Here is a 26,846-nt window from a genome sequence, read left to right on the forward strand (position 1 = left end):
GATTTTATATAGAGATGCATATATCTGAGTACCACATTGTGTCTTCTTGAATGTCATGCACAAACATTTACATATCTAAACATACAGTATTTAATTATAAGTCATATTCCTTCTACTATTCCTTTTATCTCCCATCCAAGTACTAACCAAACCAAACCCTGCTCAGCTTCCAAGATCAGAGGAGATCGGGCGCGTTCAGGGTGGTATGGCTGTAGACTCCTTTATATCTCTTTAAGAGATTTTACTAATTTCTTGGCCAGGCATGGTGGCTTATGCCTGTAATCCAAGCACTTTGGGAGGCCAAGGTAGGAGGACTGTTTGAGCCCTGGAGGTAGAGAGCCTGGGCAACATAGTAGCAAAACCCTGTCTCTACTTTTTGTCTTTAAATTTTTGTTTAAAATTGTGTGTGGAGGTAAGTTACATTCTTTACGAATTATGTTTCAGGAAAATAAAAAGAGCTTTAAAATATTTGTTATAAAAAGGAAATGTTTTAGTTCAGGTTGCTATAACAAATTACCGTAGACTGGGTGGCTTAAACAACAAATATTATTTCTCACAGTTCTAGAGAATGGAAGTCCAAGGTCAGATTGCCAGCATGGTCTGCCTCTGAAGATGAGGGTCTTCCTTGGGATTGCAGATGGCTGTTTTCTTGTATCCTCATATCGTGGGAAAAGAGCTAGCTAGCTCTTCCGTCTCTCCTTAGGAGGCCACCAATCCCATTTATGAGTATTCTAAACTCCATGACCTAATGACCTCCCAGAGATCCCACCCTAAATACCATCGCATTGGGATTAGGGTTTCAATATATAAATTTTGGGGAGACACAAACATAAAGACCATTGCAGGGAGTGTTGGGACTGGTGGCAATGGAGGTTTCTAAGGAAGGAAAGGGGTACTGGCTCAGTTAATAGAGGATAGAATGCCCTCAATTCTGAGCGGAAGCTCAGATGTTACCTGAGACTCAAGGGTACCTCTCTAAGGAAAGCAATGATATTTTCCAGAAGACAGCTAATCTGCTTTATATAAAGGCAGAAAGCATATTTCTCCTGCTATTATGTTTGGTCCTGTCTTTATGAAGCTAGCATTATTAACCTAAGGGTCACTTGTCTCTTTCCTAAGCCTGGTTCCATCTTCCTGGAAAGGGTTCAGCATTAATCATTCAGGATGGCTCCAGATAGATTCTGTGTGATCCACGGATCTCTCTTCTGATCAACAGGAGGGGAGGGACTTGCTCTCAGTTCAGCGAACTTTGATTGACTGATGTCTACACTTGATTACAGGCGGTTGTTTTCCGCTTTCCGTCTCCTTTTAAGGAGTTCCTCAAAGGAACTTTAGGATGAATTGAGTCTGACCGTCTTTGATATTAGGAAGGAGAGGTGTACAGCTAGGCAGCGAACATGCTAAAATCTTTTCCAGGAAACGGTGTTTGAAGAGTTAGTGGGAGAAAAAAAGACGAAAATTAGCCAGAGGAGACGAATTTGGTAGAGGGGGAAGCCCTAGGGACAGGAGAAAATAGGACCAGAAAGGGAAAAAAATAGAAACGATAACAAACTAAACTCGGGCCCCAGAAAAGGCTGCAGGGGTCCTGGGCATTCGCGTCGCAGCCCTGGCATGTCGTCTTGCCCGGCCCTCGGCTCCCTGCCCTTCCAGCAGCTGCAGCGCCCCGCCCGGGCCCGAGAGTCTCCGCCCGCACTGTCTCTTCTCAGATCCGCATCCGGCTCCTCCCCCGGCTGCCACCCTTCCCACTGGCAGAATCCAGAGCGAAGTCTCTGCTTCCTGCTGCGGGAATCGGACGCCCCAGGTCAGGCACCCAGGGTTTCCAGCCCCAGTCTAAGGTAGGGTCCGAGCGCAGGCAGAACTTGCCCTGGCCCTGGGTCTAGGGCGCTGGGCTCTGAGGCTGAGAGCTGGGTGGGAAGTGCCTGGCGGGGCCGGTTAGGAACCACCCGAGACTCAGCTTGGGGTGCATCCACCCTGCTCCTCCCGGCGGCTCCGGGAAGGGGAGGGAGTGTATACTGCGTGAAAGGGGAGATGAGAAAGGAGGAGGAGAAGGCTGAAGGAGAGGGAGGGACAGGAAGAGAGACCACGTAAGAATCATCCCCTCTTAACTTCCTTGCCCTGTGTGCCCATCGAAAGGGGACAGTGGCTGTCACCAACAAATGGTAGTATGAGAACCGTTTGTAATAATAGAAACCCAGACTGTGCTTAAATGTGCTAGACTACCATACAGCCACTTGAAGAGTGAGGTGGAGGCCGGGCGCGGTGGTTCACGCCTGTAATCCCAGCACTTTGGGAGGCGGAGGTTGGGGATCACCTGAGGTCAGGAGTTTGAGACCAGCCTGACCAACATGGTGAAAACCCTCTCTACTGAAAATACAAAAAAATTAGCCAGGCATGGTGGTGGGCGCCTGTAATCCCAGTTACTCGGAAGGCTAAGGCAGGAGAATCGCTTGAACTCGGCAGGCAGAGATTGCAGTGAGCTGAACAACAGAGCCAGACTCCGCCTCAAAAAAAAAAGGAAAGAGTGAGGTGGGTATTAACGTGTTAACAGGGCAAGGTCTCTGAGATATACTTAGTGCAGAATAGCGTCTAACTTATGATCCTGTTTGTGTAAAGCAAAAGCAAAAGCAAAAGCAGTGGTGATGGTGAAGGCATGTATTTGCATATGCATAGAAACTGTGAAACTGTTAGTATAAAACTGTTAGCAATGTTTACTTCCAGAGAAGGGAACTAGAGATGGAAGTGGGGATGGAACTTTAACTTTCCATTTGTGGTTCAGCCGAATCTCCTTTCAAAAACTCCAGGGTGCAAAACAATAAAATGAGCAAAATAGTGAGACTGTCCTTTTAAGGATAGGACAGTCTCACTATGTTGCTCAAATAAACTGTCCTTATTTTTCTGTTTATTTTTGGCTTGAGATCTCTTTAAAAAAAAATCTGAGTCAATTCTGAGTTTCCCCACTCCTTTCCTTGGGGGCTTATATAGGGCAACGACATGAGCAAAGTGTATTGGGCACAGAAGCCATCATTTTTTATGTGTTTGTCACACTGACGTCCAGCGAGATATTGTTGTCCTTTTTGGCCCTGGATTGTTAGTTATTCAGGTCTTCTTGGAAGTGCTCTGTACTTTTGTCCCTAAGCTTTTTCACACTAAGTTTAGGTGGTTGACTTAACAATATTATTCCCAAAATATTTACATATGAATGAGAGATTAGCCTTTGTCCAAATAAGTAAGAAAATACATTCCTTTTTTTTTTTAAATAGAGGTCTCACTATGTTGCCCAGGCTGGTCTTGAACTCCTGACCTCAAGTGATTCTCCCACCTCAGCCTCCCAAAATGCTAGGATTACAGGTGTGAGCCACCACACCCAGCCAGAAAATAGGTTCCTGATGGTATAATTCAAGCATTCTGTTAGGCAGGCGTTTCTAATTTTCAGTTTATGGAGATCCTGGGAGGTCCATAAATGGGCTTCATAGACACTCTGAAAATTGAGCACAAAACAGTATATACTCTTTTTTTTTTCTGTGAAAAATCTCCATAGCTTTTACCAGATTCTCAAAAGCCTCTGAATCCCGCTGACCAGCAATTGTGGGAACAATGGTTGACAAGGCTAAAAGGGTCTCTCTCCTCAGGAACTTAATGGTCTATTGGGAAGAAAGACAAACAGGTGATGTGCTCTATGATAGGGGACGTATGGGTGTTGTGAAAACAAGGAGAAGGCCACCTAAATCAGACTGGGGCTTGGTGTCAGCACAGGCTTTTTGGAGGAGTTGATGATGAAACTGAAGCCTGTAGAGTGAGAGGAAAGTAGCATTTGGCCTTGTAAAGGAGGGGTGGTGTTGGTAGAAGAAAGAGTGTTCCAGGGATCTGCCTGTGCACTGGCCCATAGTCAAGAGATACCTTGGCAATTAATAAGCTAAATAAAATTGGTATGATTGAAGCTTAGAGTGCTGAGAGTTAGATCGGGGTGTTAGTGAGAGATGATGCTGGGAGGTGACCGGAAGTCGGCTTTTGTGTGTGATGCTGAGGATGCAGAGGGGAGCAAGACAAAGGAGCCCTTACCTTAAGGAGTTTTATTTCAGTAAAGAGAAACAATTAGGCTGGGTGCGGTGGCTCACGCCTGTAATCCTAGCACTTTGGGAGGCTGAGGTGGGTGGATCATGAGGTCGGGAGATCGAGACCATCCTGATGAACATGGTGAAACCCTGTCTCTACTACAAATACAAAAATTAGCTGGGTGTGGTGGCAGGCACTTGTAATCCCAGCTACTTGGGGGGCTGAGGCAGGAGAATCACTTGAACCCAGGAAGTCGAGGTTGCAGTGAGCTGAGACTGCGCCACTGCACTCCAGCCTGGCAATAGAGTGAGACTCCGTTTCAAAAAACAAAAAGCAAAAAATAAAAAACCAAAAAAAAACAAAGGAGAAACAATTAGCAAGTGGGCTAATAAGCAAACATGCTTTAAAAAAAAAAAAAAAAAAAAAAAAGGAGTCCGCCAGGCACAGTGGCTCACACCTGTAATCCCAGCACTTTGGGAGGCCAAGGTGGGTGGATCACAAGGTCATGAGTTCGAGACCAGCCTGGCCAGCATAGTGGAACCCTGTCTCTACTAAAAATACAAAAAAAAAAGAAAAAAAAAGAAAAAAAAATCAGCTGGGCATAGTGGCGGGCGCCTGTAATTCCAGCTACTCGGGAGGCTGAGGCAGGAGAATGGATTGAACCTGGGAGGCGGAGGTTGCAGTGAGCCAAGATCGTGCCATTGCACTCCAGCCTGGGTGACAGAGCAAGACTCTGTCTCAAAAAAAAAGGAGTCTCACTATGTAGCTCAGGCTGGTTTTAAACTCCTGGGCTCAAGTGATCCTCCTGCCTCAGCCTCTGAGAGTCGCTGGGATTACAGGCTACCATATCTGGCTCTAGCAGGGAGGTCCTTTAGACAAATCTATATACAGTATGTCACCACATGGATTAGAGGGTTTCAACAAAGGTGGTGGTAGGAGGAATGGAGAGAATTGGATAGATCTGAGAGACACTGAGGGAGTAGAATCAATAGGATTTAGTAGTTTACTGGATAATAATAACAAATAATAATAGCTTCTATATTGAACACTTAGCGCCAGGCAATGCTCAAAGTGCCTAATATTTTTTTTCTCATTTATTTCTATAACAACTCTGTGAGGTAGGCATTTTTTTTTTTTTTTTTTTTTGAGACAGAGTCTTGCTCTGTCACCCAGGCTGGAGTGCAGTGGCACAATCTCGGCTCACTGCAAGCTCCGCCTCCCGGGTTCACGCCATTCTCCTGCCTCAGCCTCCCGAGTAGCTGGGACTACAGGTGCCCGCCACCATGCCCGGCTAATTTTTTGTATTTTTTTTAGTAGAGGTGGGGTTTCACTGTGTTAGCCAGGATGGTCTCGATCTCCTGACCTTGTGATCCGCCCGCCTCGGCCTCCTAAAGTGCTGGGATTACAGGCCTGAGCCACTGCGCCTGGCCAGCATTTTTCTTAATTTTATAAATGAGAAAACCCTAGAGACACAGAGAATTTAAGTATCTTATCCAACCAAGATCCCAAGGTAAAGGAGGATTCAAAGTAAAGTCTGTCTCACTTCCAACTCCAGTGGGCAAAGGGGGCAAAGGAAGGGGAATGGATTTGGGGCAGAGATATGAGAAGGAGAAAGATGATACATTTAGGATCTGTGGAATTTGGAGCACCTTTGAGTCATCCAGTGGGGATGTCCAACGGGCAAATGGATAAGTGAATATGAAGCTCAGAAGGGAGATCTAGGTCCAGGAATAGATCTGTGAGTCGCCAGCATAGAAATGTCATTTGGAGCCACATAGTGGGTGAGACCACCCCAGGAAAGTATGTAAAAGGATTAGAATAGAACTGCAAGGAGCATTGATGTTAAGAAATGGCAGAGAAAGAATCCCTCAGAAGATCTAGCCAGAATAGTTTTAAGAACAGTAGCATCATGGAAAGCAAAGGAAGAGAGAGTTTTAATGAGAGAGTACTCAACAATGTCATATTCTACTTGAGGGGTGAAATAAGATAAAGGCCAAGATGTATTTATTTATGGGAGTAAGAAAAAGTTCCTTGATTACCTAAGAGGACTTGTGGACTGGTGGGGACAGAATCCCATTTAGTTGGTTAAAGAGTGAATAGGAGGCAAGGAAGCTGGGGTGGTGAATATTGACAACCTGATTAAAGTACCTGTTTCTCTGGAGCTATGAACCCACAGTCCAGGTTATATTGTGAGGCCTCTCTACTAAGTAGGGATCAAACTTATAGTCCTGTAGCGGGGGTCTGGGGGGTTGGGTCTCCTTTACCTTCTTATGAGAAGGCATGTCCCTTCTTCTCCAGCCATTCCTTTTTGTTTTTTTTTTTTTAAGAAATATTTTTTATTTTTTAAAACTTTGTAGAGATGAGGTTTCACCGTGTTGCCCAGGCTTGCCTCAAACTCTTGGGCTCAAGGAATCCTCTTGCCTCAGCTCCCAAATTGTTGGGATTACAGGCATGAGCCACTGCAACTGGCCTTTTCTTAATTTCTCTGCTCTTAAACCTCTGCCTTACCTTTTCCCTATCCCTCTCTCTTAGAATATTCTCTGGATGAACCCAGTCCTGGGAAAAACAACATTGGTTGTTTTCTACCCACAAATCATTGGCATTATCAGGAGGGCTGTGGGGAAGATATGCTCTCATGCAAATACACGCTCAGTGCAGCCAGGTGCTCATCTCCTGTCTTTCTCTCCTTCTAGGCGTATACAAGCTGAGTTTCAGCCATGGAAAAACTCCATGGGCATGTGTCTGCCCATCCAGACATCCTCTCCTTGGAGAACCGGTGCCTGGCTATGCTCCCTGACTTACAGCCCTTGGAGAAACTACATCAGCATGTATCTACCCACTCAGATATCCTCTCCTTGAAGAACCAGTGCCTAGCCACGCTTCCTGACCTGAAGACCATGGAAAAACCACATGGATACGTGTCTGCCCACCCAGACATCCTCTCCCTGGAGAACCGGTGCCTGGCCACACTTTCTGACCTGAAGACCATGGAGAAACCACATGGACATGTTTCTGCCCACCCAGACATCCTCTCCTTGGAGAACCGGTGCCTGGCCACCCTCCCTAGTCTAAAGAGCACTGTGTCTGCCAGCCCCTTGTTCCAGAGTCTACAGATATCTCACATGACGCAAGCTGATTTGTACCGTGTGAACAACAGCAATTGCCTGCTCTCTGAGCCTCCAAGTTGGAGGGCTCAGCATTTCTCTAAGGGACTAGACCTTTCAACCTGCCCTATAGCCCTGAAATCCATCTCTGCCACAGAGACAGCTCAGGAAGCAACCTTGGTAATAGCTCCAGGCACTCATCTTGACTCCAGCCATGTCTGTTGTATGCTCTTGTCTCTAGCTTTCAGTGTCTCAGTTTCCCTCTGTGCTGCTCTGTGTCTGGCTATCTTCTCTCCTCAGAACGTCTCCTAAGGTGCCTTTTGTTGCAGGACCATCTTCACTGGCATCATTACTTTTATTGCATATCTACATTGGAGATATTGTGCAATAGATCAAAAACAATTCCTGTCCTGGCTGGGTGCGGTGGCTCATGCCTCTAATCCCAGCACTTTGGGAGGCCAAGGCGGGCAGATCACTTGAGTCCAGGAGTTCGAGACCAGCCTGGGCAACATGGTGAAACCCCGTCTCTACCAAAAATACAAAAATTAGCCAGGTGTGGTGGCACGCATCTGTAATCCCAGCTATCTGGGAGGCTGAGGCATGAGAATTGCTTAAACCGGGAGGCGAGATTGTGTCACTGCACTCCAATCTGGGCAACAGAGAGAGACTGTGTCTCAAAAAAATGAAAGCCCAAAAGACACAACAAAAAACAGTCCCTGTCCTTAGGAAGCCTCTGTTCAGGTGAGCCAGCTTAATGTTACTATAGCAGAGTCAGTTAGGTGCTTTTGAGATCAGGCATGAGATACATCTGCTAATTAATTTTCCAACAGCCGTATCAGGGCCTGTACCAGAGACCACTTAATTGTCTGTGCGTGTGCAAATACACGTCCAGTTTTACACATCTACATGCCTACATTTAGTATACAGTTCAGAATCACTAGATAGACACACATTGCTTCTGTATATACTTGTGTTTCGGGTTGAGGGACAAGGCTAATCTGAACCCTCTTCTGTCTCTGCCAATTACAAACTATGCAACCTTGGGCAACCTCTTAACCCTTTAGAGCTTTAATTTCCTCACCTTTAAAATGAATTTAATGAAAATCTACTTCACAGGGTTGTTATCAGGATTACAACTGCTGCCATCTTACATTGATTTAGGGCTTCGCATTTTGCAAAGAGTCATACGTACATATATCACTCCATTTAATTTCCCAGTGGCCCTATCAGATAGGTGGTAGTGAATGAGAGAAAGCTGAGGTTCAGAGTGGTTAAGCAGCCCAAGGCTGCTGGGGGATTAATATGGGGCTTTGCCCTTTTCTTCTGACCCCCAAAACATCTTACTAATATCCTAAAAGATGTGTGAAGAGCCCCATGCTCCCAGGTTGTGACGTCAATGAAGAGATGAAAGCAGGGGCAGATCATGAAGCATGTGGGCGAAGGCTCTGAAGGTTGAGTAGAGCAAGGTGGTGTGTGAGAGCAGTAAGTCAGACAGGACACATCAGTGCTGGTGTGTGAAGGGAGAGAACATTAGAGGTGCTATTAATGGAGATGTAGACTTTTCCCGTGGCCTGATGCTGCCTTCAGATCCATCTGGCTTTGAGGGGCTGTGGATACCTGCTGTGATTCATAACTGCCACTACTATCCCCAGGGTCGTTGGTTTGATTCAGAAGAGAAGAAAGGGGCAGAGACCCAAATGCCTTCTTATAGTCTGAGCTTGGGAGAGGAGGAGGAGGTGGAGGATCTGGCTGTGAAGCTCACCTCTGGAGACTCTGAATCTCATCCAGAGCCTACTGACCACGTCCTTCAGGAAAAGAAGGTAAAAATTCAAGAGTTGGGGAAAGGTTAATAATGGTGTGGAGGGGAGGTTGGTGGTGGAGTACTTGAACCAGGTCCCCTCCCCAGTTGGAAGGGGAAGGTACGGATACAACCTAGCTCTTATTTCTCACTTCCTAATCCCCTTTTCTTTTTTCTTTTATTTTCCTTTTCTTTTTTTCTTTCCTTTCTTTCTCTCTTTTCCTTTTCTTTTCTTTTTTTTTTTTTTTGAGATGGAGTCTCACTCTGTCACCTAGGTTGGAGTGCAATGGCATAATCTCAGCTCATTGCAACCTCTGCCTCCTGAGTTCATTATTCTCCTGCCTCAGCCTCCTGAGTAGCTGGAATTACAGGCATGCACTGCCATGCCTGGCTAATTTTTGTATCTTCAGTAGAGATGGGATTTCGCCATGTTGGCCAGGCTGCTCTCGAACTCCTGACCTCAGGTGGTCTGCCCACCTCAGTCTCCCAGAGTGCTGGGATTACAGATGTGAGCCACCATGCCTGGCCCTAATCCCCTTTTGTAAGTTCTCAATTGGACTCCACATCTCGGGTGCATTCTCTCTGTCCTTGACTTTGTAAGTTAGTCTGCATGGATGCTTAAGTTGGTCCTTGTTACCTCTCTTCTCATTTCTTCCCTCTTTCTCAATTCCCAGATGGCTCTACTGAGCTTGCTGTGCTCTACTCTGGTCTCAGAAGTAAACATGAACAATACATCTGACCCCACCCTGGCTGCCATTTTTGAAATCTGTTGTGAACTTGCCCTCCTGGAGCCTGAGTTTATCCTCAAGGTATTGAGGTGTGAAGGAGGGGATGGGGGTGTGAAGCTGGTAGACTGGGAGTGTGGTTATGGTGTGTGGCGGGGTGGTGACTAGCCTCATGTTGGGGGTGGGAGGAGCTTCTCTCAGGAAGGATTTCTGGGTGAGTCTGCGGCCTAGTCCCTGTGGTTCAGTGAAGTGTGGGGAAAGAGTATACTAGACTTGGTTTGTTTAGTAAGTACCCATTCTCTCAAGGAGCTTATAGTATTGTTAGGGAAGCAAAATACTTTTCCAAATATCATACAAATACAGCTGGAATATTAGATAGTGAACATTTCTGAAGCAAAGAAGAGCGCGGTGGGAAATATCTTCTATGATGCTTTGGAAAATGGCAGGTTTAATCAATGATTTGAACCCAGAATAAATTTTTGATAGCTATTGATGCAGGAGGTCTTTCAAAGAAGGAAAAGGCCTGGTTGACTTGCAAGGCAGTCAGTAGACTCAGAAGAAGACATGCTGGAAAGTTGAGTAAGGGGTAGAGTATGGAGGACTTAGAATGCCAAGTCAGGTGGCCTGGGCTTCGTATTTTGTGGACAATGTGGAGGGCTCAGGAAAGGTTTTATACAGGCACACTCAATCAGCAAGTAAGTTCAGGGCAGAAAGCTACGGGATGAGTGACTGAGATTCTAGTCCTCTCACCCTGTGTCCTAGGCATCTTTGTATGCCAGGCAGCAGCTGAACGTCCGGAATGTGGCCAATAAAATCTTGGCCATTGCTGCCTTCTTGCCGGCGTGTCGCCCCCACCTGCGACGATATTTCTGTGCCATTGTCCAGCTGCCTTCTGACTGGATCCAGGTGGCTGAGCTTTACCAGGTATGGTGCTCATTTCCCTGAGCTTGGGCCTTCACTTCATTCCTTCTCTTATGCTCACTGCATCCTTGGAGAAAATTCTCAGGCAATTTGGTTTCCCCTCAGCTTTCCTCAGCATTGGTGCCCAGACAGGACAGCTTCTCCCTCCACTAGGCTGGGTTGTCCAGCATGGAGAATGTGATTGAGAAGGGCTGGACCAAAGTTTGAGAAAAAAAAATGGTCTTATTCTGGACCTCATGCTTTTTTTTTTTTTTTCTGGAGACGGAGTTTCACTCTTGTCGCCCAGGCTGGAGTACAATGGCGTGATCTCGGCTCACTGCAACCTCCGCCTCCCAGGTTCAACCGATTCTCCTTCCTCAGCCTCCCAAGTAGCTGGGATTACAGGTGTGCGCCACCACGCCTGGCTAATTTTTATATTGTTAGTAGTGATGGGGTTTCACCATGATGGCCAGGCTGGTCTTGAACGCCTGACCTCAGGTGATCCACTGGCCTTGGCCTCCGTAAGTGCTGGGATTACAGGCGTAAAGGTGAGCCACCCTGCCCAGCCAGGACCTCATGTTTCTAATGAAGAAATGAAAATCAGTACCACAGAAATTGTGGTTTTGGAGCTAGGGCTGGGAACTTGCTTGCTACTCTGTGCTCTCGCATATCTCCATGAAGTGATCTCGTTTTGTTTTGGAGGGTTGGTTTGGGTCTTGCTTCTAGTGGTCTCTCCTCTCTCTTTGACAGAGCCTGGCTGAGGGAGATAAGAATAAGCTGGTGCCCCTGCCCGCCTGTCTCCGTACTGCCATGACGGACAAATTTGCCCAGTTTGACGAGTACCAGCTGGCTAAGTACAACCCTCGGAAGCACCGGGCCAAGAGACACCCCCGCCGGCCACCCCGCTCTCCAGTCAGTCACTGCCCCAGCCCTCGACCCACGCCCCTTTTCTCCAGGAAGGGCAGGACAAGGGAGCATGCTGATGCTGGGGAGTCCCACACCAGGAGCAAAGGGAGTCAGAGAAATGCAGGGGAGCTGGGTAGAGCTCAGGGGCATATGGTGCAGGGCAGTCTTCTTTTCTAGTTGGCTTCCTTTTTGGTAGAGATGCACCTTCAGGGCTATTGACTGGGTCTCTTCAAGGACAGCCATTTCCCTTTTTTGAAACTGCTTCTCCTGTCCCTACAGAGGATGGAGCCTCCATTTTCTCACAGACATTTTCCAAGGTACATAGGGTTTCTTAGAGAAGAGCAGAGAAAGGTGAGTCCCTTCTTCTGGGGTTGTATATGTGCATGTACAATCTCTTCTGGACTAATATTTAGGAACAAAATTCTATTAGGGTTGAAAATACTTTCTTCCTGGGGATTCTTGGCTGTGATTGTGGGTAAGGTTCTGAGAGCACTGGGAAAGGCATGTGGTTTTATTTTTTTTCACTTCATTCTCCTTGGTATTGTATTTTTTTTTTTTTTTTTGAGATGAAGTTATGCACTGTGGCCCAGGCTGGAGTGCTGCAGTGGCACGGTCTTGGCTCACTACAACCTCCACCTCACAGGCTCAAGCGATTCTCCTGCCTCAGCCTCCTGAATAGCTGGGACTACAGGCGTGTGCCACCACACCCGGCTAATTTTTGTGTTTTTAGTAGAGATGGGGTTTCACCATGTTGGCCAGGCTGGTCTTGAACTCCTGACCTCGTGATCCACCCGCCTTGACCTCCCAAAGTGCTGGAATTACAGATGTGAGCCACCACACCCAGCTGGTATTGTACTTTACTGCTGGGTGACATGTCAGTAAAGTTGGATAAGTGAGTTAAAAACATTATGAAATATATACCTTTCACAGGAAGTTTTAAAAACAAACCAAACAAATTCTTTTTACTTTCGGACAAATAAGGTATTGTACATAGCATTTAAGAGCATAGAATCTGGATTCATGTCACCTGGCTTTGAATCTTCCATCCACCCCTTACTGGCTATGAGACATTGGTCAAATGATTTAACCTCTCTTGCCTCAGTTTTCTCACATATTAAATGGGAATAAAAGCAGAACCTACATTGTTAGGTTGTCATAAAGATTAAATAAGTTACTATATTTAAAGTATTTCTAACAATTCCTGGAAGTAAATAAGTGTTAGCTATCACTACCATCATCATTATTAAAACAGATGATTAGGAAAATATATATTAGCATTATAAGAAAAAACGCTTTCTCAGTTGGTCAACTCGTCTTTTCTCTTCATCCTATTAATATATCCTAAATTTAGTTCTTCTGCCATAGAAGATGCTGAAAGCTACCTACTTTTAGTTTTTATTTATTTATTTATTTTTGAGACGAAGTCTTGCTCTGTAGCCCAGGCTGGAGTGCAGTGGTGCTGTCTTGGCTTACTGCAATCCCCACCTCCTGGGTTCAAGCAATTCTCCTGCCTCAGCCTCCCGAGTAGCTGGGAGTACAGACATCCACCACCATGCCAGCTAATTTTTTTGTAGTTTTAGTAGAGACGGGGTTTCACCATGTTGGTCAGACTGGTCTCAAACTCCTGACCTCCTACTCTTCCCTCCCGAGTAGCTGGGATTCAAATGATCCACCTGCCTTGGCCTCCCAAAGTGTTAGGATTACAGGCATGAGCCACCACGCCCTGCCTACTTTAGTTTTTAAACTCCTCGTAGCCTGCATTGTGCTCATTTCTCTATTTATCTATTAAGAGTCTTAGTGATTTAAATCGGAGCTGATTTTCCCTTTCCCCTCCTCTACAAACAAAGCTGTCCTGTGTTATTCTATCCCCACCTTGTTTCTCACAAGCCAGTCAACCCATGTTAACTGCTTGTGTGAATGAAACAGTGACCCCAAAGAGTTGCCATCCTGTGCTGCTTACCATGGGAGCTCTTGTTGCCAGAGATTTGTACCCTCTATTCCTACTCCTTGGCCAAATCTATTTTGAAGAAAGAAATTACCACATAGGGATCGGATGGTCTTACAATCTGCTTTATTGAAGAAAGTTCCCATGGTCATGGATGAAAGGACCCCTGTGGGACTTGGGGATGTTTCCACAGTTTGAGAAGGCCGGTGATACAGTGTCAGAGAAAAAGAATCCTCCAAGGTTCACCCTGAAGAAGCTGGTTCAGCGACTGCACATCCACAAGCCTGCCCAGCACGTTCAAGCCCTGCTGGGTTACAGGTGAGAAGCTGCACCCTGAGCATGCATTCCATCTAAGTAATTCCTTAACTTTTCAACATCCGTGGCCCCCATCCCAGTAGTTCTCAAACCCAGCAACATGACTTTAGACAGACATGCCCTGTAGACATGACTGCCTTTCCAATTGCTGCCTTTCCTTTTCTGACTCACCTGTAAACATGACTCACCTTTCCTTTTCTGAGTTATTTTTAGGCATATTTGGGCAGACATGCCCTGTAAACATAACTCACCTTTCCTTTTCTGAGTTATTTTCTTGCTGACTCTGAAATGATAGACCTCTTTCTTCCCTATCCTCAGATACCCCTCCAACCTACAGCTCTTTTCTCGAAGTCGCCTTCCTGGGCCTTGGGATTCTAGCAGAGCTGGGAAGAGGATGAAGCTGTCTAGGCCAGAGACCTGGGAGCGGGAGCTGAGCCTACGGGGGAACAAAGCGTCGGTCTGGGAGGAACTCATTGGTAGAGTGACCTTGACCATCACATTCCCTCCTTCTCTTCCCCATTTATGCCTCCATATTTTAGATCCTCACTAGAAGATTTCTGTGGAATGATGAAGTTATTACTTTGCCTGGTTGTATTACTGAAAATGATTTGATTTATAAGGTCTGCCATTGACTACACCAAAGTAAACAGTGGTACCTGCTTTGAGTGATGTTGGCATCATAGATCATTATACCAGATGTAGTTAGGTGATGTACAAGTTTTTATCAACATATGACAAAAGTACCTTCTCTCTCATTGTACTCATATCAATATCTCTGTAACTCATTCCAAAAAAGGTATGACTGGCACATGCACATGGCATATTGGAATCTGTACAGAACCTCATATTGTATTTAGGACATGGAAGTTTTAGGTAATTTGCCCACACTGATACAGAAAAAAAAAAAAATCAAATAGAGGAGGACCAAGTTATCTTCAGTTTTCTCTTTCTCTGTTTTTTTTTTTTTTTTTGGTCTACTTTTAACTATAGCAGGCTCTTTCTTTCGTTTTTTACTTTATAAAATTTTTACTTTTCTTTTTAAATTTTAGAGACAAGGTCTTTGTAATGTTGCCCAGGCTGGTCTCAAACTCATGGCCTGAAGCATTTCTCCTCCCTTGGCCTCCCAAAGTGCTGGAATTATAGCCATGAGCCACTGCACACACACACACACGCACCCACACACAAACACACATACACACACACACCTGCCCCCAGTTGACAGCCTCTTCTTCCCTGATGGTTGAAACCACTTGGGGTGGAGTAGAATAAAGGGGCCTGGATAGAAGCCGGTATATGTAGATAATTCTTTTTTTTTTTTTTGAGACGGAGTTTTGCTCTTTTTGCCCAGGCCGGAATGCAGTGGCGCAATCTTGGCTCACTGCAACTTCTGCCTCCTGCCTCAGTCTCCCGAGTAGCTGGGATTACAGGCGCATGCCCCCATGCCCAGCTAATTTTGTATTTTTAGTAGAGACGGGGTTTCACCATATTGGCTGGTCTTGAACTCCTGACCTCCAGTAATCCACTCGCCTCGGCCTCCCAAAGTGCTGGGATTATAGGCGTGAGCCACCACGCCCAGCCATATGAAGATAATTCTATATGCACCCATCTCCACTTCCTCCCTCTGGTTGAGAACCACTGTCCCTGAAAATGTAAGGACGTGTAAATTTATTCTTTTAATGTCATTTATCCTGGTTGAGGCAAATGCCCATAGTCTAATCCCGTGGTGGCTAGTGTTTCTTTTTTTTAATCATATACTACAAAAACAATTTTTAGGATACACCAGAATACATGTATATGTACTTTTTTTTTTTTTTTTTTTTTTTTTTTTTTTAAGAAACAGGGCCTCACTTTTTTGCCAAGGCTGGTCTCCAATTGCTGGGATTACAGATGTAAGCCACTGTGCCCAGCCAAAAATAAATATAAATAAATAAAAGGAAATATAAAAAAAGATATAAGTATAAAATATAAGATAAAATGTAATTGGGTATACAGAACCCTTTTTGGAGACCACAGATCTCATTAATCCCATAACTCATTAACAGTTTTTTGGAATGAAATTAGTGAATTTTGCAATCTGAAAGATAAATGTCCAGTTTATTTTCTAATATCACCAGTATGATATTGGACTTAATTTCTTATCAAAAATGATCTAGAAAACCTTTTATACATAGTAACAGTGGAAAAAACTTGAGTCGACAATGGATGCAATAGTTCATTTACAGTACATATACAACCTAATTGTTCCATACAGTTTGTGAATCAGAATTATGACTGGAGGCCAGGCACCATGGCTCACGCCTGTAATCCCAGCACTTTGGGAGGCTGGGGCGGGCAAATCACTTGAGCTCAGGAGTTTGAGACCAGCCTGAGCAACATGGTGAAACCCCGTCTCTAACCAAAAATAGAAAAATTAGCTGGGCATGGTGGTTGATGTCTGTGGTCCCAGCTGCTTGGGAGGTTGAGGCAGGAGGATTGCTTGAGCCTGGAAAGTGGAGGTTGCAGCGAGCCAAGATTGTGCCACTGAGTGACAGAGACAGACTCCATCTCAAAAATAAAAAAAAAAGAATGATGACTGGAGAATCCCAAGACTTCCAGAGGGCTGAAAGCTTCCAGCTATAATTCAATTAAGACTTACATCCCCTTTACAAAGGGAGCAGCATTTACCTGATGAAGCTGCTGATGGTGTGGGCTGGTGCACAAGGCACGGTGACAGGCCTGGCCTCTAAAGTGGTTTGAATGCACCTCTGTCCAGGAAAAGAAAATCACACCTCCTATTTATGTTTACTTTTATCTAAAAGAAAAGAATTTTCCCAGTATTTACCATGCAGATTGAACCCGCATAGTCACTGAATCCATATGATACAGTGTTATGTGTTATGTGTAATAGTTGAGGTTTTCTGAGCATCCACAATCTGAGGGCATTAATGGCACCCCTTCACTCTTTTTTTTTTAAATTTTGGTTTCTATATAATTTGACTTATAGCAATTTATCTTTCAATTGTAGATGGATTTGGAATTATATTATTCAGTATTAACCAAATTAACTGTCTAAAATTGATATAAACCTTTTTTTTTTTTTGGGCGGAGTCTCACTTTGATGCCCAGGCTGGAGTGCAATGGCGCGACCTCGGCTCACTGCAACCTCCGCCTCCCAGGTTCAAGTGATTCTCCTGCTTCAGCCTCCTGATTAGCTGAGATTACAGGCGACCGCCACCACGCCCGGCTAATTTTTGTATTTTTAGTAGAGATGGGGTTTCACCGTGTTAGCGAGGATGGTCTTGATCTCCTGACCTCGTGATCTGCCTGAGTCGGCCTCCCAAAGTGCTGGGATTACAGGCGTGAGCCACTGCGCCCGGCCTAAAATTGATATAAACCTTAAAAATATTATTATTAAGAAACTATGGGCTGGGCATGGTGGCTTACGCCTGTAATCCCAGCAATTTGGGAGGCCGAGGCGGGCAGATCACTGTAGATCGGGAGTTCGAGACCAGCCTGGCCAACATGGTGAAACCCTGTCTCTACTAAAAATACAAAAATTAGCCAGGCATGGTGGTGAGCACTTGTAATCCCAGCTACTCGGAGGCTGAGGCAGGAGAATTGCTTGAATCCAGGAAGCAGAGGTTGCAGTGAGCTGAGATTGCACCACCACACTCTAGCCTGGGTGACAGAGTGAGACTCCATCTCAAAAAAAAAAAGAAAAGAAACTATGGCTTGAAGATAATATTAATAACACAGGGACAAGGGAACAATAAGGAAGTGACAGAGGTCAGAGGTGAAATTCTATCTCCAGTGCAAATCTTTTTCACCTATATTTAAGCAAAAAAAGTAATGACTAATCAAATAGAAGAAATTGGGTAAGAAGCTTACAAATTATGAAGACTATTTCAAATATGGATTTACATACATTCATCATTATAAATGGTGAACTTTTTTTTTTGGAGACAGAGTCTTGCTTTGTCACCCAGGCTGCAGTGCAGTGGCGTGATCTCGGTTCACTGCAACCTTCGCCTTTTGGTTTCAAGTGATTCTCCTGACTCAGCCTTCCGAGTGGCTGGGATTAGAGGCACCAGACACCATGCCTGGCTAATTTTTGTATTTTTGTAGAGACGGGGTTTCATAAATGGTGAACCTTCTTTTAAATGGATATTGTGCCTTGAAATATTAACGAATGAATGTACTACATTATGTTAGTATATACTTCATAAATCAACTTACACTACGAAATTTCTCTTTTGGCCATCTAAAAAGTTTAGAAACCTTTGCTCTAGAGTAGATAATACATTTTGCCAGTTGAACCCAATCTTAGGGCTAGAGCCAACAGATTAAGTGGTAACATAACAGCCATCCCATAAACAGTGTTGCATAAATTTTGTTCCAAACTTTGGGCCAACCCTGTTTTTAATCTTTCCAAGCCTTTAAAACATTTTGAGTAGGGTAGATTGTATGTGAATTCCTCACTTCCTCTATCTTGGACTTTCTACATGCCTGGTTTCTGAACTTCTTGCTCTGGTCTCTGACCTCTCTCTAATCATCCCTCATTTGCTTTTTTTTTTGAGACAGTCTTGTTATGTTGCCCAGGCTGGACTCTAATTCCCGGGTTCTGGGCTCAAGTGATCCTTCTGTCTCAGCCTCCTTGGTAGCTGAGATTATAGGTGCATGCCACTGTGCCTGGCCTTCTCATTTGTTTTTCTCACTCTATGCCCCACATTCCACAGAAAATGGGAAGCTTCCCTTCATGGCCATGCTTCGGAACCTGTGCAACCTGCTGCGGGTTGGAATCAGTTCCCGCCACCATGAGCTCATTCTCCAGAGACTCCAGCATGCGGTATGTGTGAGGGGCTGGTAGCCATGGGGCCCAGCAACTAGATGTGCACGTTGAGAGGCCACTGCTGCTTTAGAGGCCAGGCTTTTTCAGGTGGCAGAGGCAGGTACGGCCCTCAAGCTGTTTCCATGTGGGCTGTAAGTAGATCTGGGAATACAGATAGGTTGAGGGAGATAAGTTTGGGGGTTCAGTAAATCCTTTGAGAAGTTACAGTAGAGTATAAGAACTTTCATTTTAATTTTCTGAGCTCAGTGACTTACCAGGAAGAGACACTTGTGTGATGTAACTGATTTCAGAAGGAGTCTTTGTTTTTTATTTATAGAGATGGGGTTTTGCCATGTTGGCAAGGCTGGTCTCAAACTCTTGAGCCCAGGCAGTCCACCTGCCTGAGGCTCCCAAAGTGCTGGGATTACAGGCGTGAGCTACCACACCCCGCCCAGAGGGAGTCTTAAAAGAAACGGGGCTCCTTCTGTTACTTTCTCTTCTTTTGTTACCTTTTCTCACATCCTAAAATGATGACTTTTTTCTTTCTTCTTATTACCCCTTTTCTATATCTCTTGTCTAAGTTCATTTTGTCCTTCAGTACCTTCCCACAAAGCTAATAGAGTGGACCCCTGAAGCCCCCCATACTCCCGGCTCCTGTGCTCATGACCCCTCCCTCCTTTGCTTTCTAGAAGTCGGTGATCCACAGTCGGCAGTTTCCATTCAGATTTCTTAACGCCCATGATGCCATTGATGCCCTCGAGGCTCAACTCAGAAATCAAGGTATTCTCCCCTTTCTTCCAACTCCTCTTTGCCTCCCACATCTGATGATAAATGAAGCAGCAGCACCAATATTTTTAGCCTCTTGCTTTGCAGTCTCAGGGTGTATCGGGGTGGGGGGCAGAGGTCAGGCACTTGCCAGCCCCAAGGGTTGGGGCTCAGGTCACATTACTGGTAGGAAAAGATGAGGGAATAGAAGCTGCCTAACTCGGAAATTTACCTGTCATCATACAGCATTGCCCTTTCCTTCGAATATAACACTGATGAGGCGGATACTAACTAGAAATGAAAAGAACCGTCCCAGGCGGAGGTTTCTTTGCCACCTAAGCCGTCAGCAGCTTCGGATGGCAATGAGGATACCTGTGTTGTATGAGCAGCTCAAGAGGGAGAAGCTGAGAGTACATAAGGCCAGGTATGTATGCACTGTCTGGGAGCCAAGGGTGGGCAATCGGGGCTACCCTGGCACAGGTTGGAAGTCATCTGGGAAGCCCAACTGTTTTTCTGTAAAGGTTTGCTTGTCAGTCATCGCAGTGGCTCAGAACTGCCTGGTTTCTTGCACAGCACACCTTGTCTTTAACATTGTCCTAAAGAGAGATCGTGAAACAAAGTCTACTCCTGGACCTCCACTCTATTATCTGTGATTGTTTTATTGGTTTATGTAGATTCCTTTCTTTTAGTTCTGCTGATGTATGGTGGTGTATGCTGGTGTCCTCTCTGCTTCTGCTCTGATTCATGGTTTTCTTTTTCTTTTCTGTGACATGTTTGTTTTTCTTTTTGTTTCTATCTCTTTCTGTATTTTTTGACCCATTCATCTTTTTTGTTTTTGTTGTGTGTGTGTGTATTTTGAAATACACACAAAGATAGTTACCATCAGCAGGCTCAAAGACAGATGTACCATCTGTTTTGTAGGCTTGATGAAGTCTCAGCTGTCTTTTTAAGTGGTTCATCAGTATCTTACACTTATTTTTACTCAAAACAAACACAGGACTCACTTAACTTTCTAGAGGGCTCAGTAACTAGGAATCTCCTGAATCAGTAGCTGAACAGAGGGCCATTTAAGAATCAAGCCTGGCCGGGTGTGGTGGCTCACGCCTGTAATCCCAGAACTTTGGGAGGCCGAGGCAGGTGGATCACGAGGCAGGCGGATCATGAGGTCAGGAGTTTGAGACTAGCCTGGCCAACATGGTGAAACCCCCTGTCTACTAAAAATACAAAAATTAGCTGGGTATGGTGGTGGGTGCCTGTAATCCCAGCTACTTGGGAGACTAAGGCAGGAGAATCACTTGAACCCGGGAGGCGGAGGTTGCTGTGAGCTGAGATCGCGCCATTGCACTCCAGCCTGGGCAACAAGAGTGAGACTCTGTCTCAAAAAAAAAAAAAAAAAAAAAAAAAGCCCAAGGGGCCAGTCCAAATGGTATTTGTGTGCTGACCAATGTAGCCACTAGCCACATGTGGCTATTTAGCAGTTGAAATATGCTAGTGAAGTCTGAGTTGAGACATGCTAGGTTTTGAAGGCAGTCTGAAAAAAGAGTGTGAAATATTCATAATTTTTGTATTAATTACAGGCTGACATGAAAATGTTTTCATATATTGGGTTAAATAAAATGCAGTATTAAATTAATTTTAGCCAGGTGCAGGTGCTTGCACTTGCAGTCCCACCTACTTGGGAGGCTGAGGTGCTGGGATCTCTTGAGCTCAGGAATTTGAGGCTGCAGTGAGCTATGATCATGCCACTGCACAGACTAGGCAACAGAGGAAGACCCTGTCCCTTTTTTTTTTGAGACAGGATTTTATTCCCATCACCCAGGCTGGAGTGCAATGGCACAATCCCAGCTCACTGCAACCTCTACCTCTCGGGCTCAAGTGATTCTCCTGCCTCAGCCTCCCAAGTAGCTGGGATTATAGGCACACACCACTGCACCCAGCTATTTTTTGTATTTTTTGTAGAGTTAGGGTTTCACCATGTTACCCAGGCTGGTTTCAAACCCCTGAGCTCAAGCGATCCAACCACCTTGGCCTCCCAAACCAAAGTGCTGAGATTATAGGCATTAGCTAAGGACCCTGGCTCTTTTTTTTTTTTTAATTGAGACAAAGTCCCACTTCGTCACCCAGGCTGGTGTGATCTCAGCTCACTGCAACCTCTGCCTCCCCTGTTCAAGTGATTCTCGTGCCTCAGACTCCCAAGTAGCTGGGATTACAGGTGCATGCCACCACACCCCGCTAATGTTTGTATTTTTAGTGGAGACAGGGTTTCACCCTGTTGGCCAGGCTGCTCTCAAACTCCCAACCTCAAGTGATCCAACTACCTCGGCCTCCCAAAGTACTGGGATTACAGGCGTGAGCCACCATGCCTGTCTTGTCTCTTAAAGAAAAGTTAATTTCACCAATTTATTTTTACTGTTTAAAATGTGACTATTAGAAAATTATATGTGTATAATTTAAGTTTAATTTGATTTAATTGTAATTGAATTGTATTGGATAGTGCTGGGAAGACTACTGATTTTGCTAGATTAAAAAATTAGTATAAAAAACTTTAAATATGCACACAAGTAATAAAAATATAATAGACTTCCATAAAACTGTCAGATTCAGTGATTATCTAGATTTTATTACATTTTCTTTTTTTTTTTTGAGACACAGTCTTGCTCTGTCGCCCAGGCTGGAGTGCAGTGGCACAATCTCGGCTCACTGCAAGCTCCACCTCCTGGGTTCACACCATTCTCCTGCTTCAGCCTCCCGAGTAGCTGGGACTGCAGGCACCCACCACCACGCCCGGCTAATTTTTTTGTATTTTTTTTAGTAGAGATGGGGTTTCACCATGTGAGTCAGGATGGTCTCGATCTCCTTGTGATCCGCCCGCCTCGGCCTCCTAAAGTGTTGGGATTATAGGCGTGAGCCACCGTGCCCGGCTTACATTTTCTTTACTGATCTTTTTTTCTTTTTCTTTTCTTTTGAAGATATTTTTAAAACAAATGTCAAATAATAAGACACATTTTATTTCACCTTTCCTTATTTCGTGTGTGTTTCTTTAAAAAGGGACATTTTTTATACAATGAGAATGTCATTAATATACCTGACAAAAGTAAAAATAATTCCTGGGTGAAATCATCTGTTATTTAGTCCATATTCAAATTTTCCAATTGTTTAAAAATATCATTTCACAGTTTTATTCAAATCAAGATCTAAACAAGGTATACACATTACATTTGGTTGTTAAGTCTGTTATGTCACTTTTAACCTTTTAATTGTTCTTATGGCATTGAGCTACTGTGAAACCAGGTTCAGGGACCCCAAAGAATATCCCATATTCTGGATTTGCCTCCTTCCTCATGATGTCATCTAACTTGTTTTTCTGTTTCATGTTCACTGGGCATTAGCTCTAAAGCCTTGAACAGATTTAGATTTGCCAAGTAGTTCATAGGTGACCCTGTATATATACTATTTAAATGGGACCACTACTCAGTAATGCTAACATTGATCAGCACTTTTAGGTAGTAATAGCCTAATCTCTCCACAGTAGTTAATGCTCATCCATTGGTGATCTTTGCGTGAACCAGTTGTTTCATTGGCGGTTGCAGAATGAGGGTTTTATCATTCCTGCATATTTTTTAACTGGAATTTTAAAAACAGCCTCCCTTATCAACTATATTTATTTAGTTACCCGGAAATAGATTGTATGGGAAAGGTGGGATGAATATTCAATTTATTCTCCTTTAATTGCCCGTTTTCAGAGTAAGGAGTTAGCATTTGTGTTTTAAAATACAATTTAAAACTATGTAGCCATTGAATCTTGCTTCATGAAGTAAGAATGGATTCATGTGGTAAGTGTAGCTAGTGGGTCTACAGGTGACTTCGCCTCTCCTACTGTGAGTGTGGATTAGAAGAATCCTATAGGATGGGGGCAGAGGGAAGCTCTCTCCCAGTCCTCTACACCAGAAATGGAGTGGGCTGTGGAAGGGGGTGTGGTGCTTGAGGGAGGGAGAAGACTCAATACTTAGTGGCAACTTCTCATCTCCCCGTCTGCCTCTAAGTGGCAGATAAGTCCCTGAGCCCCTGTGTCTGTGTCTTTCTTGCATGTAGACAGTGGAAATATGATGGTGAGATGCTGAACAGGTACCGACAGGCCCTAGAGACAGCTGTGAACCTCTCTGTGAAGCACAGCCTGCCCCTGCTGCCAGGCCGCACTGTCTTGGTCTATCTGACAGATGCTAATGCAGACAGGCTCTGTCCAAAGAGCAACCCACAAGGGGTAAGAAAATAAAAAGCATCCTCCAAGGGGTTGGGTTGGTAGAATGCTGGGGATCCTGAGCAGTATCCTGTTCCCAGAGCTGGTTTACCCAGGCAAACACTCAGACTGAAATAAATGATATGAATTTGCTTCCAAGTATCAGTCCTTGGTTCCTAGGGGCAATTCCTACGATGTTGTTTCAACCAGGTTTATGGATTATAATACTAACATTTCACCTTTGGCTGGTACTTGATACTCTCTAAATTTGCATCACCAAAATATGTCTCACTTTCACCTCACTACATCCCGGTGTTGAATTTGGGCAGGGATCCTGGCTCCTCTTTTCCTCCCTCCACAGTCAGCTCCTCCTGAGGGCTGCTGAAGCTGACCCCTCCTAACTTGGGATTTTACGCCTTTTCTTATTCCCTCTAACCAATGGAAGGGTTTGGCCTCCAGGGCTGGCTGGGCAAGGGTGAATTCCAAACCAGGGGAGCTTTATTTCCCCTGACACTTGTCCAATCAGCCCCCGCTGAACTATGCGCTGCTGTTGATTGGGATGATGATCACGAGGGCGGAGCAGGTGGATGTCGTGCTGTGTGGAGGTGACACTCTGAAGACTGCAGTGCTTAAGGCAGAAGAAGGCATCCTGAAGACTGCCATCAAGCTCCAGGCTCAAGTCCAGGTCAGACACTCAACACCCACCATCCAAAAATACATGAAGGACACAGGCCTGGGAATAGCCCAGATATTTGGTAAAGGCACAGATAATACACAGTTCTGAAGATTTCCCAAGCAGACTGCAAGACTGCAGTGTTTGTTGCTTACTGTGCAACCACATAACATGAAGTCTCTTTCCTTCAGGAGTTTGATGAAAATGATGGATGGTCCCTGAATACTTTTGGGAAATACCTGCTGTCTCTGGCTGGCCAAAGGGTTCCTGTGAGTATTAATCCCTGAGAAACCCTCTCCCTCCCCGACATTTTCCTCTGCAACTGATATATTTCATTTCTTGACCTTTAGAGCTGACTTCTCCAACCACATACAATAGTCAGATCAGCTCTACTGGCTACAACCCCCTACCCAGTGGTGTGCTGCTGAATATCTAACAACCAGCTTCCTAGAAAAATAAGCCTTGGTTATAGCATCTGCTAAATTTCCATGGTGTAAACAGTCCTACCGTGGCTGATTTCGAGCTATCGACATGATGCTACTGAACATAGAGTTGGGAAAAGACGCTCAGGAGCACACTGCTGTGTAGTATTCTCACACTCCTGATACAGTAGATGTAAATAAGCATGCGTAGATAATAGTAAAATGTAGTAAAATTATTAGGAAGTTATACATTTTGAGTATTTATTACATTTGTTTTATTTTCTGATTTTTATTTTTTGAGACAGGGTCTCACTCCGTTGCCCAGGCTGGAGTGAAGTGGCTCGATTATAGCTCACTGTGACTAAAACTCCTGGGCTCAAGTGATTCTCCTGCCTCAGCCTCCCAAGTAGCTGGGACTACTGGTGTGTGTCAACATGCCCAGCCACATTTGTTTTAAATATAACTTATTTAATTTTTTAAATGTATACAATTTAATATTTAGTAATGTCCATCTTTAACAACTGCCCACAAACTTCCTGAAAACTTAACAATCAGCTCTCTTGAGCCTGAATGAGCCAGCTACAGTATACCACTGCCCCACTCCAACCTCCACTTTGATGTCCCCTGTAAGTTAAAATGCAGTGGCTTCCCTCATTCTATGTGCTCTCAGGAGAGGTACTCCTCTCAGAGTTCTCCTAATCCTCCTGTCCTCAGAAAGCTCATATCTTAATGTCCTGGGCTGTCTAGCATCCCTTCTCTAGCATCTTCTCCCCTTTCATCTTACAGGTGGACAGGGTCATCCTCCTTGGCCAAAGCATGGATGATGGAATGATAAATGTGGCCAAACAGCTTTACTGGCAGCGTGTGAATTCCAAGTGCCTCTTTGTTGGTATCCTCCTAAGAAGGGTACAATACCTGTAAGGGTGCTTATACTTCCTGCCCAGTGTCAGAAATCAGTGGTCTACATTTCCTCTCTACGCCTGCCAAAGCGTAGGACACTCCCACTTGGCAGGGATCTCCCCAACTCTGCCTTCTTACCTCTGTTGCACTTCAGGTGGATACTTTAGCCTAACTCTGTACCCCTCCGTGAGAGTCCACCCTAGCCCTAGCCTACCACATAACCCTATTAAAGGTGCAGAAGTGGGGTTTTCATCTTGGGATGTTAGTGGGCAGTGACTGTGTTCCAGGTATTGTTTGTGATGGTTAATGACTGCTTCTTCCTTTGCCAGGTCAACAGATTTGAATCCCAATGATGTGACACTCTCAGGCTGTACTGATGCGATACTGAAGTGAGTACAGAATGGATACTGAAGGGTTGGATACTTTGTTGGAAAGTTTTTGGGAGATTACTCCAGTCACTTTTTTTTTTTTTTTTTTTTTTTTTTAAAGACAGAATCTCACTCTGTCGCTCAGGCTGGAGTGCAGTGGCACAATCTTGGCTCACTGCAACCTCCATCTCCTGGGTTCAAGCGATCCTCCTGCCTCCGCCTCCCGAGTACCTGGGACTACAGACATGCACCACCATGCCCGGCTAATTTTTGTATTTTTAGTAGAGACGGGGTTTCACCATGTTGGTCAGGCTGGTCTTGAACTCCTGACCTTGTGATCCACCCACCTCAGCCTCCCAAAGTGCTGGGATTACAGGCGTGAGCCACCGCACCCGGCTCCAGTCACTTCTTTTTTAAAGTAAGGTAGTTCACTCCTCTTTTACAGCCATCCAGGCATAGCAGCAACACAGTGTCACAGGGACCCAGGCACTTTCTCTCTTATTGCTCCATGATCCTCAAATACTCAGCTTCTACCTCATAATTCAATATGTCTGCCTGAGCTCCAGCCATCTTGGTATTCAGCCAAGTTTGTATTATATCCAGTAGGAAAGAAGAAAGGGGACATGGGAGATTTCACTGTCAAGAGTTGGCCATGTCACTGTGGCTTCTGTTCAATTCTTGATCCGGAGAAAATTACGTCTATTTAAGCTAAAATTATAGAAATCTTTTCACGTTTTTTTTCTCTGTCTCTCCATCCTTTGCCTTCTTATTTACTTGTTTTCTCCCCTGGCTTTTCCTCTGGATACCATCCATTTCCCTCAACTCCTATGAGGAAGCCTCAGGCACATTCCTCCTTCTCCAGGGGGCCTTTATGGCTGGCACAGAGCTGCTCAAGCCCAGACTGGGATGGCTTTAATCTTTACACCTT

At 44.8% G+C, this 26,846-nt stretch overlaps 1 protein-coding gene across 4 annotated transcripts in view; it reads left to right on the top strand.

Moving 5' to 3' along the window:
• The first annotated feature begins 1,729 nt into the window (after window positions 1-1,729).
• TEP1 (telomerase associated protein 1) overlaps window positions 1,730-26,846 on the top strand; it is a 39,817-nt gene continuing 14,700 nt past the window's right edge. The window contains exons 1-18 of one of the 4 annotated variants that reach the window (XM_063698286.1): window positions 1,737-1,835; window positions 2,386-2,526; window positions 6,747-7,337; window positions 8,810-8,977; window positions 9,630-9,764; window positions 10,443-10,604; window positions 11,331-11,492; window positions 11,766-11,837; window positions 13,625-13,749; window positions 14,065-14,222; window positions 18,462-18,571; window positions 19,243-19,333; window positions 19,565-19,742; window positions 23,411-23,579; window positions 24,082-24,240; window positions 24,420-24,497; window positions 25,437-25,567; window positions 25,880-25,939. In XM_063698286.1, the coding sequence (XP_063554356.1) occupies window positions 6,771-7,337; window positions 8,810-8,977; window positions 9,630-9,764; window positions 10,443-10,604; window positions 11,331-11,492; window positions 11,766-11,837; window positions 13,625-13,749; window positions 14,065-14,222; window positions 18,462-18,571; window positions 19,243-19,333; window positions 19,565-19,742; window positions 23,411-23,579; window positions 24,082-24,240; window positions 24,420-24,497; window positions 25,437-25,567; window positions 25,880-25,939 (2,525 nt within the window). In that variant the 5' untranslated portion in view covers window positions 1,737-1,835; window positions 2,386-2,526; window positions 6,747-6,770. Of the gene's footprint in view, window positions 2,527-6,746; window positions 7,338-8,809; window positions 8,978-9,629; window positions 9,765-10,442; window positions 10,605-11,330; window positions 11,493-11,765; window positions 11,838-13,624; window positions 13,750-14,064; window positions 14,223-18,461; window positions 18,572-19,242; window positions 19,334-19,564; window positions 19,743-23,410; window positions 23,580-24,081; window positions 24,241-24,419; window positions 24,498-25,436; window positions 25,568-25,879; window positions 25,940-26,846 lie in introns of all 4 variants that reach the window. The other 3 variants (XM_063698284.1, XM_063698285.1, XM_063698287.1) reach the window with 3 other exon arrangements.

Source organism: Gorilla gorilla, chromosome 15 (assembly GCF_029281585.2).
Source record: "Gorilla gorilla gorilla isolate KB3781 chromosome 15, NHGRI_mGorGor1-v2.1_pri, whole genome shotgun sequence".
Taxonomy (NCBI): Eukaryota; Metazoa; Chordata; class Mammalia; order Primates; family Hominidae; genus Gorilla; species Gorilla gorilla.